Source organism: Engystomops pustulosus, chromosome 4, assembly GCF_040894005.1.
Source record: "Engystomops pustulosus chromosome 4, aEngPut4.maternal, whole genome shotgun sequence".
In the NCBI taxonomy this organism is placed as follows: Eukaryota; Metazoa; Chordata; class Amphibia; order Anura; family Leptodactylidae; genus Engystomops; species Engystomops pustulosus.
In genome coordinates this window covers 142,487,883-142,499,289 of record NC_092414.1, presented here as the reverse complement: position 1 = coordinate 142,499,289, position 11,407 = coordinate 142,487,883, and the positions used below count along the sequence as shown (strand labels likewise).

The 11,407-nt window shown below is 43.2% G+C and overlaps 1 protein-coding gene across 1 annotated transcript in view; it reads left to right on the top strand.

Annotated features, from left to right (window-relative positions):
- Positions 1-4,282: 4,282 nt before the first annotated feature.
- The window catches only part of SEMA7A (semaphorin 7A (JohnMiltonHagen blood group)), a 31,155-nt gene continuing 24,030 nt past the window's right edge, over positions 4,283-11,407 (top strand). Inside the window, exon 1 of the mRNA XM_072147856.1 lies at positions 4,283-4,410. Coding sequence (XP_072003957.1) covers positions 4,317-4,410 — 94 coding nt within the window. The 5' untranslated portion in view covers positions 4,283-4,316. The remainder of the gene's footprint in view (positions 4,411-11,407) is intronic.

Here is an 11,407-nt window from a genome sequence, read left to right as displayed (position 1 = left end):
GCAGGGTATGCTGGTAATACCGAGGCTGCGGTCACACGTAACGTGGGGTATGCTGGTAATACTGAGGCTGCGGTCACACATAACGCAGGGTATGCTGGTAATACCGAGGCTGCGGTCACACGTAACGTGGGGTATGCTGGTAATACTGAGGCTGCGGTCACACATAACGCAGGGTATGCTGGTAATACCGAGGCTGTGGTCACACGTAACGTGGGGTATGCTGGTAATACTGAGGCTGCGGTCACACATAACGCAGGGTATACTGATAATACTGAGGCTGCAGTCACACTTTACGCAGGATATGCTGGTAATACTGAGGCTGCGGTCAAACATAACGCACTGATTCCTTCAGCCCTTGCATTTGGACAATACAAGACACTGGGTGCCGTTACCGATCGCATGCGTCTGCATAGAAGCCCATCCTGCTCCCGTGCGCTTTGATCCCATTTCTAAACAGAGTCGGTGCGTTACATGTGACATCACTCCTTATTCTACAGCAATACTTAATACAGTCAAAGTAGTACAACTCTCAGCATCTCATTCAACTGCTGGGAGTTGTAGTTGTTGAGCCCACTGTTATTCTATATGTATGTACACATTGCAGGGGTGTAATGAGGTGCACTGTGTGTGTGTAAATGTGATGCACTTTTATTTTGTACCTTTTTCTTGTGCTGGAAGCCATCAGCAGCTCCTCATCCATCCTGAGCTCCTGCACATGAGAACAGCCTGTGCTGTGCCAGGGGGAGGACACTCCAGCAGCTGCTAGCTGATTGGTGGCCCCTGATGTCTGTCATGACCAGGAGGAAGGGGGCCCACTGTGACATCTAGAGGGCCCACGTCCTCTGGTCTGTAATTAGTGACAGCTCTCTGTCTGCTCCTACAGTGAATCAGGGGCCATGTTCTCCTGCAGTGACGCAGGGGCTGAGGTGCTCAGTGCAGGGAGGAGGAAATGTCTTGCTCACTGCCCCAGCGCTGCTGTGGGAAGAGCAGAGAACCTGTCTCTCCCTCCTGCAGGACGTCATAGTCCCCCCTGCTGCCCCCCTCCTCCAGCCTCAGCTGAATGTGTCTGCTAGCAGACACAGGCAGGAGATGGTGACTTATGATAAGGGCCCACCGGGGTTTTGACCGGTATCCCGGCAGGCCAGTCCGAGCCTGCTTATGACTTACATCACTACTAAGTGAGTGGCGTATAAATCTACAAATTAACAATAAGGGACCAATTCACATTAAGTCGTGAAGTGGTTTATACTATTCATATTATATAATTACACATAAGTCCAAGATATCACTTAAATCATAATGGGATTAATAGACAAATGTGTGTTTCGCATCCAAGGATTTGTTTACAAGACCATGTGTCCCCCAAATTTATATGTAAGTGAAGGAGGAGCACACTCCTTCAGCAGATCAGCTCCACTTAGGGTTTGTTGTCGCCCCACTTTTAGATGCCCAGACACCACTGTGCATCTCCAAAACCTTGGGCATGTCATCTGTGGTTGGGCACTGGGAAATCCAGGTTTCTGTTCTTGTGGAGCTGTATAACTGTTAAAACGGACCATTCACGACCAAGCATATGTGGTAAGTAATGTAACATTCGCTGTGGGCTGCTACACATATTTGGGGGCACTTTGCATTTTATTTCTAACCCCCTTGGTTGCCAAGATATCAGCCCTTGTATCTGACCATTATATTCCTCTCCAATGTCAGAGAAGAGGTGCTGTAGTGTGAGCACCTCTGAGAGTGTGAGAATGTGTTATGATCTTCTCTATAGAATGCAAATAAGTTTTCCAAGGTGTTAAATGGAAAACAATACCGCCTTTTGCTACCTTGAAAGGCAGCCCCCTTAACATCAGGTATGACCTACAAGAAGTCTAAAAACATGATGTGGGATTAAGCCAAACCAGTATATCTATTCCATAAGGAATAGACTCCCAACTGTAGACAGCACTGTTTCAACCTGGTTGGGTCTCCTCAGTACAGAGTAGGGAACTGATTTGGCTATGTGAGAGGCTATTGACTAGGGTCAGACCGTAAGTGTTCTCCTTAAGGAGGCATTGCCAATTAAGGGCACCTTAAAGGCGTGTGGAGACTTAAAGCCATAGATGCTCCACTTGGGAATTCTGGGAAGAATGCAAATAAGTTTTCCAAGGTGTTAAATGGAAAACAATACCTCCTTTTGCTACCCTGAAAGGCAGCCCCCTAACACCAAGTATGACCTACAAGAAGTCTGATGATATTCTCTGACACTGTCCAAACAGTATCAGAGAAGCTGCTCTATGTACACAGTGTGATCTAGGCGGTGTTCATGGAGCAGGCATATATTGGTGGAGGTGGTGCCATGCACATTCGGCTGGGGGCAGTCCTGGCTAGTGAGGGCAGCACTCTCTTTAACAATGTGTAATACATATACTGCAAAACGTTAGCATTTTTACTCCATAATATAATTTATAATTAAAATCAATTAAATCAAAGAGACTTGAAACTAAATAATAAATAATGTACACTAAATGTCTAATACCACAGAAAATTGTGTCAATATAATCCTTTTTACATCCTGACAGCGCCATACTGAACACCCAGCTTTTCATGAACTTCTACAACTTTATCAGTACAATCCTCCTAAAATGATAGTCAAAATGTCCTTCTTTGTTGCAAAAGTGTTGCTTTTCCCCCAGTTGACATTTTAAGAACCATCAATTAATCTGCTTGTCAAGAGTGTGTCAATTTATCAGAATTGGGTGTCCAAAATTTGTATTTGTGTCATATATGTGTATTTGACAAACTGGTAAACACGCTAACTGATGAGGAAACTGTTTTACGGCAAGTAGTGCTGGTGAAAGCAATGGCAATGAGGAAATATGTGCTTGGAATGGACAGTATAAAACTGCAATTTATGAAGTTTATGTATGTGGACTAAATATTTTTTAAATATTTGTACATAACCTGATTACAAAAAAACATACAATCCCTTTAAACCCTTCAGGATTGCCTTATGGTTATATATGCAGCAACTGCACATATCGAGGTTAGATCGAACGTGCAGTTATGTAATTAGGGGAGGCTGGGCCCCATGGTAAACTCCTGCATGGTTCCCCCTTCCCCTTAGGGCAAATTCCGTAGCATGGCAGGGGAGGAGGGAGGGCAGCTTGGCTGGAGGATGGTCTGAGGCACGCATGGTATGGGTTGGCAGGTCTGCTGCGGATGGGATGGGGCTGGGAGGATGGGATGGGGCTGGGAGGATGGGATGCGGCTGTTGTTACGTCTCTGCCAAAGTTTGACCGGAACCATGGACCTTGGGCCCCGGACCACCGCCGGGCCCGGTCGCACCTTCTGCGACCGTGATCGTCACACTACTGAGCACATGTATAGACACCATGACAGTCAATCACTTCAAATGGCTATATCTAGTGTATTGAGGCACCTAGCAACACAGTTCTAGATGGGAATCTCTTCTTTAACAATGCATCAGGATTATGTTTCTAGGTGCCACGGAACCCAAGATATTCACTGTTTTATATATACCTCCCCATTCCCAAATGTAACATTAACAGTGGATATCTCTGGTTCAGTATTTCTGGGTGCCACAGTTCAGAAGTTATAGTCATTTGAAGTGAGCTCCCCTTCAAAGTTGACAGAAGTACATGCACACTGGGGGATATTTATAATAGGCTTGTGTGCCCTGCCTGGCATAGAAATAAATGCAGTTGGCAAATTTTCAAATGTGAAAATTCTCTGGCTGCAGCAAGTGTGCAGGTGTGGGGCCAGTAACCCCCCTTCCCCCACGCCAGCCCTCTCCCGGCCAGCTGTGCCCTCTGCGCAGCTGGCCGAGCCCCCCCCTTCATACCCCACTGGTGTGAAGGTGGCGGATTGGGTTTAAATAATAAGCAATAAGCTAGCATTTGCGATTATTTCAAGGCTTCTATAAATATTTCCCTGATAAATATGACAGTGACAGATGACAGATTTTAATGTGACAGATTGATTGACAGATTGTACATATTTTTAACACATTTTCCTAAAGGTGTATTCAATTTTACTACACATTAAAAGACGTAATTTAAAAAAAAATGTTTTAGTCATGAGTCTACTAATTCTATTAAAAAAACCTGTAATTAATAAAACTATCATATCATATCATATTTGATAATAAAACTATCAAAAGCAGAACAGAACAGCAAGAATGAACCTGGACATTCAGTCACCAATGACACTTGATCATGAACGGGTTAATAGAAGCATGTCACCCTTAGCCTCCACCAGAGGGAGTGTTCAGGATGAATTACCATGATCATTTCCTTGCCAAGCCATTGATCACCATGGAACTGCACACAGCTGTACTCCTTTCTGTTTTGGTTGCTGGGAGTTTGGCTGGCAAGTGTATGGATCCAAGATTAACCCATCCTGTGAAAGGTGAGTGGAGCCTAAAGATCACACTGCTTCATCATCCCATTGATGACCCTGGGGCTGGCATGTGGCTAGTGGCAGCACGGCTGAATATGATAAAATGATATATATATAAGAGTTGCTTCTCATTTTCATGGAACTTTCTCGTTCCATAGTATGTAGAAAATGTAATACTGTACATTATACATTTCTTTCTATAGTGTTGAAGTAGTTTATTTATTGCTGCTTCTGTCACATCCTTAAAAATATTTCCAGGGATGCATTGTACTAGGTGCCTGCTAGGAAGGCCTGCCAGATGGTAGTAATCTCATATCAGATTAACACAACATATGTACAGTCATATTATCCTATTATACAATGTTGTAGAGGTATCTTGTTTATTTCTAGATATACAGTACTGTACGTCTTCTCTTATGAACTAGTGTGATACTGATGGAAACCTGATCTTAATTGAGTTTAATAAATGATTTACAGCGTGATCTGGACATAAATTAACCAAAACCGTTGGCATGGGAATAGGAGCAATCTATATAGTTTTCTATAGATGCATCTATCTCAAAATGTTCACACTGTAATTTCTATGTATTTAAAATTGTTTTGTATTCTCTTTTATTTCTCAAAATATTAACGGTATTACATTACAAAAATATTGTTCAAAAATATGTTTGTTCCCACCTCTTTTATTATGAGTGCTGCGCTGGAATTTTTGATATATTCCAGAAGGTAAAAAAAGAAAACAAAACAAAAGCGGCAAAATAAAAAAGAGAAAACATGACATAGTATAGGAAACAAACATAAACCAGACATTGTACATACAGGTACAAGCGCATGACTACAGCATGACTGCCTCCTTACGGGGTAGTGCTGTAGGGCATAATGTATGCTGCCTATTTTATATTTTGCACCTAATACCGTTTGATATAGACACTGGCCCACATTTTATAAAGTGTTTGTACGAGTTTTCTGTCTGACTTTGTAGTTGCAAACTGCTTGTACATGTATTTATAAAGTGTCAGCACCCGTTTTGTGTCACAGCTGCACTATTTTTGACAAGACCTTGACCAAGACCTCGGTTAGACGGACGCACCATAATTCTGTCCGACGTGCTCCACAATTCTGCAGCTTAAACAAAGTGCACCAAAAAGAAAATTATGTCAACTCCCAGAGCTGTACTTTTTAAGAAAAGTGAGCCGGACGCAATAATATTATAAAGATCCCAGCTCTGAAATTATTGGGATTTTTATAAAACGTTTTGCATACATAAAAAAGGCAGGGGTTCGTATCTGTATGTAGGAGGGGAATATCTACAGTTCTATTTTTATCTTTCCTGTGTGTGTTTGTATAATAAATGAAAAAAGAGAACTGATACTTTAACCCTTTAACCATATAACAATAAAAGTTACTTTTTATCTGTCACCTATACCTTATCTACTAATCCTTTCTCTGTACATTAAGTACTATATTTGGTGGTGCACACCAGGCAGAATAGGAGCACTGATCTTTTGGATCTCACTTATTTTACTATTCTCAGACACTTCTGATAAATCTTCCCCAGTGTGTAAAAAGGGGAAGTAACATTAAAGACCACATTAGTCACAGTATGACATACTCTTACATCATGATTCAACCCTACAACGCTTTACTGTATTTCTAAATCAATAACTGCTTCCTCTTAATAGGAACACACCATATATGGCTTAAGACATATTTTTAATTTAAAAGCAGAAGTCATTTAAGATCTTAATGAGTCAGAATCTTTTGGTTGTGAGCTTTTTGGACAAGGGCATAGCTTTAAGGGGCACACAGCTAGCAGACAGCAACAGATACTACTGTTGTAAATGGTACATAGTAACATGACGCCCTATAACAGATTTTCCATCAATCATATTGCTACATTACACCTTCCTACATAAATTAAAATATGCTCAGGTTCTAGGTTGGTAGGAAATACAAAATATCAGATGTGTTCTGTAATTGTGCATGTTTCGCCCAACATTTTATTACTCTGACATTTATTTGAGCCTGGAGGTATCTTAAAAGGAACCTGTCAGGGTGATTTGTACACTTGACCACTCACGGGCCCTTGGTCCTCCTGAAAGTTGTGCCTGGTGTTAAGAGGGCTTCCTTACAAGGCAACAAAAGCGGCGTGTTTTACCTTATTCCATTCTGGAAAACGTAGTTGCATATTTTCCCAATATCCCCCAGTTGAGCATCAATGGCTATAAGTCTCCACTTGTCTACAAGGCGGCCTTAATTGGCAACATCTCCATAACGAGTTCTTACTTCCTGACACTAGGAGATTAAACAGTGGTTGCAGAGCAGTACAGGTCAGTTAAAAAACACAGAGGTCATTTGCTCCACATTGTGGTTTCTTTATAACAGGAACTAGGACAGTCATCTCTTTGTACAGAATGAAGTATTTCATATACCTAATGCAACATTAAAAGAATGTCCTCACTAGTTATTACAAGAACCAGAGGCGTAACTACAGTGGTGTCAGCCATAGCAGCTGCTACGGGGCCCGGACTGTTAAGGGGCCCTGTCATTCAACCGTACACACTAAAGAATGTTATGATGCACATTGTACCTTTTAATATGTATATAACATATATGTGATGTATGTATGCTGTAAATGTGTGTATATCTGTGATATGTATATGTTATGAGTATATGGTGTGTATATACTGTATGTGTGTATATATGTGAGTTTATAACTTTGTTTAAGAGTGAAGAACTGTATGTATATAAATTTGTATATATATATATATATATATATATATATATATATATATATATATATATATATATCAGTGTATAAATGTGTGTGATTGTAACTTGCATGTGTGTGAATACAAATATGTAAATAAATGGGAAGGGGGCCCCTTAAGCTTGCTATGGGGCCCTGCCTCTAGTTACACTACTAAAGAGAACTTAAATAGCGCCATCACCTTACAACTTGATGGCACATCGCTAGGATCCTGTGACTGAAGCAGTGCCCTGCCCCCATGATATGTATGTAACATTGCAGGAGGAGTCCATTTAAGGAGACTTTAGACTATCTTAATACACATCATATTAAATGGAAATGCTGCATAGGATATCTCTCAAGAAAACCATCACTATGGTGCGTCCCATTGGGATCAAGAGGCATTAGGCTGAAAAAGGTTTTTACAAGCACTTATGCTGATGAGGTTTTATGTATTTGCTATAATTTATCGAATATATTGTGCCCCTTATTGGGTGGATATACAATTCCAGTTAGTGCAGTTTTTTGTCATAAAAATGCCTCACAATTGTCACATCTAGAGTTTTGTGGCAAACTTTTCACTTTTTTGCGACCTTTCCCAACTCGCTCCTCTTTTCTCATCGGACAACTTAACCCCAGATTTGTCATGTGACTACTAGAGATGAGCGAGCACTAAAATGCTCGGGTACTCGTTATTCGAGACAAACTTTTCCCGATGCTCGAGTGCTCGTTTCGAGTAACGAGCCCCATTGAAGTCAATGGGAGACTCGAGCATTTTTCAAGGGGACCAAGGCTCTGCACAGGGAAGCTTGGCCAAACACCTGGGAACCTCAGAAAAGGATGGAAACATCACGGAAATGGACAGGAAACAGCAGGGGCAGCATGCATGGATGCCTCTGAGGCTGCTTAATCGCACCATTATGCCAAAACTATGGGCAACAGCATGACAATGACAGAGTGACCGAATGAGGCTAGATAGCATCTAAAACATCCAATAATTGACCCTGACACTATAGGGGACGGCATGCAGAGGCAGCGGCAGCAGCGGCAGGCTAGAGAGTGGCATGGCAACATACCCTAAATGGACTCAGGCTTCAAACCAATGGGTGGCAGAGAGGAACCAAAGGAGGTGAGCAAGAAGCGCTCAAATAATATCGGTACATGATAAAAGTTTGCCAGTATATTTTGTGGATTACACAGCAGGGTGGCGACAAAGTTAACATGGAAGCCATGAAAACAATCCAAAATTCTGCCTGACACAGCTCGTTTGATAAGGGGACCATGTATGGAGGCAGTGAACTAGTAGTAGATTAAAGGTGCTGCAGTTAAAACTATGTTAGTTGGATCTTGGCATGGAGCTGGCGCTCCGCTGCCAGGCGAGCTTTTGCCAATCCAAGCCCCTGTCTCTAGGCTACTCCCCAAACAGCACTTCTAAGAACCTTTTGTATAAGATCAAGTGTAGTAGCGTTCTTATAAGTTTGGGATATGGCGGGTGAGGGGAATGTAAACATCTGCGCAAGAAGCGCTGAAATAATATCCGTAAATGAAAAAAGTTTTCCAGTATATTTTGTGGCTTACACAGCACGGTGGCGACAAAGTTAACAAGTTTGATGCGGAATGCCCTGTAATAGCTCTTGGGCGGTGTGCCTTTTATCACCTAGGCTCAGCAGTTTGAGCACCGCCTGCTGTCGCTTAGCGACGGCACTGCTGCTGTGCCTAGAGCTACCGACTGATGGCGCCATGCCCACGGATGGTAATTCGGAGGAGGAGGAGGAGGTGGAGGAGGGGTGGGAGGAGGAGGAGGCATAGTAGGCCTGAAACACCTGGACCGAGGTAGGCCCCGCAATCCTCTGCGTCGGCAGTATATGACCAGCCCCAGGGTCAGACTCGGTCCCAGCGTGCACCAAGTTAAGTGTAGTAGCGTTCTTATAAGTTTGGAATATGGTGGGTGAGGGGAATGTAAACAGATGCGCAAGAAGCGCTGAAATAATATCCGTAAATGGTAAAAGTTTGCCAGTATATTTTGAGGATTACACAGCAGGGTGGCGACAAAGTTAACAAGTTTGTTGTGGAAGCCATGAAAACAACCCAAAATTCTGCCTGACACAGCACGTTTGATAAGGCGGCCATGTATGGAGGCAGTGAACTAGTAGTAGATTAAAGGTGCTGCAGTTAAAACTATGTTAGTTGGTTCTTGGCATGGAGCTGGCGCTCCGCTGCCAGGCGAGCTTTCGCCAATCCAAGCCCCTGTCTCTAGGCTACTCCCCAAACAGCACTTCTAAGAACCTTTTTTATAAGATCAAGTGTAGTAGCGTTCTTATAAGTTTAGGATATGGCGGGTGAGGGGAATGTAAACAGATGCGCAAGAAGCGCTGAAATAATATCCGTAAATGGTAAAAGTTTGCCAGTGTATTTTGTGGATAACACAGCAGGGTGGCGACAAAGTTAACAACTTTGATGTGGAATCCATGAAAACAACCCAAATTTCGGCCTGACACACCTTGTTTGATAAAGGGACGATGTATGGAGGCAGCTATATGGACGACTTTTGGAGGTAGCAATGGAGACAACGTGTGGAGGCTGCTATGGAGACAATTCAATTTGGATAGTGCCTGTATGTGGCAGTCCAAAAAAGTTTTCAAACCAGAGGAGCAGGTAGGTGGCCCTCCATAAAAATGGAATAGATTGAGTGCCTGTATGTGGCAGTCCAAAAAAGTTTTCAAACCAGAGGAGCAGGTAGGTGGCCCTCCATAAAAATGGAATAGATTGAGTGCCTGTATGTGGCAGTCCAAAAAAGTTTTCAAACCAGAGGAGCAGGTAGGTGGCCCTCCATAAAAATGGAATAGATTGAGTGCCTGTATGTGGCAATCCAAAAAAGTTTTCAAACCAGAGGAGCAGGTAGGTGGCCCTCCATAAAAATGGAATAGATTGAGTGCCTGTATGTGGCAGTCCAAAAAAGTTTTCAAACCAGAGGAGCAGGTAGGTGGCCCTCCATAAAAATGGAATAGATTGAGTGCCTGTATGTGGCAGTCCAAAAAAGTTTTCAAACCAGAGGAGCAGGTAGGTGGCCCTCCATAAAAATGGAATAGATTGAGTGCCTGTATGTGGCAGTCCAAAAAAGTTTTCAAACCAGAGGAGCAGATAGGTGGCCCTCCATAAAAATGGAATAGATTGAGTGCCTGTATGTGGCAGTCCAAAAAAGTTTTCAAACCAGAGGAGCAGGTAGGTGGCCCTCCATAAAAATGGAATAGATTGAGTGCCTGTATGTGGCAGTCCAAAAAAGTTTTCAAACCAGAGGAGCAGGTAGGTGGCCCTCCATAAAAATGGAATAGATTGAGTGCCTGTATGTGGCAGTCCAAAAAAGTTTTCAAACCAGAGGAGCAGGTAGGTGGCCCTCCAGAAAAATGGAATAGATTGAGTGCCTGTATGTGGCAGTCCAAAAAAGTTTTCAAACCAGAGGAGCAGGTAGGTGGCCCTCCATAAAAATGGAATAGATTGAGTGCCTGTATGTGGCAGTCCAAAAAAGTTTTCAAACCAGAGGAGCAGGTAGGTGGCCCTCCAGAAAAATTGAATAGATTGAGTGCCTGTATGTGGCACTCCCAAAAATTGTTTAAAACAGAGGACCGGGTCGGTGGCCCTCCATAAAAATTAAATGCATAAAGTACTATAGCTAGAGCCAGTGGGCCCTGTAAAAAAATAGCCAGTTTCCTCTGCTTTACTGTACAAAGAGGAGGAGAAGGAGGAAAATGAGGAGGAGGAGGAGTGGATAAATTATTCAGGTTGAGCTTCCTTCACCTGGTGGAGATTGGAAATTAGGAGAAATCCAGGCTTTATTCATCTTGATAAGCGTCAGCCTGTCAGCGCTGTCAGTCGACAGGCGTGTACGCTTATCGGTGATGATGCCACCAGCTGCACTGAAAACCCGCTCGGACAAGACGCTAGCGGCAGGGCAGGCAAGAACCTCCAAGGCGTACAGCGCCAGTTCGTGCCACATGTCCAGCTTTGAAACCCAGTAGTTGTAGGGAGCTGTGTGATAATTTAGGACGATGGTATGGTCAGCTACGTACTCCCTCACCATCTTTCTGTAAAGATCAGCCCTACTCTGCCGAGACTGGGGACAGGTGACAGTGTCTTGCTGGGGTGACATAAAGCTGGCAAAAGCCTTGTAAAGCGTACCCTTGCCAGTGCTGGACAAGCTGCCTGCTCGCCTACTCTCCCTCGCTACTTGTCCCGCAGAACTACGCACTCTGCCGCTAG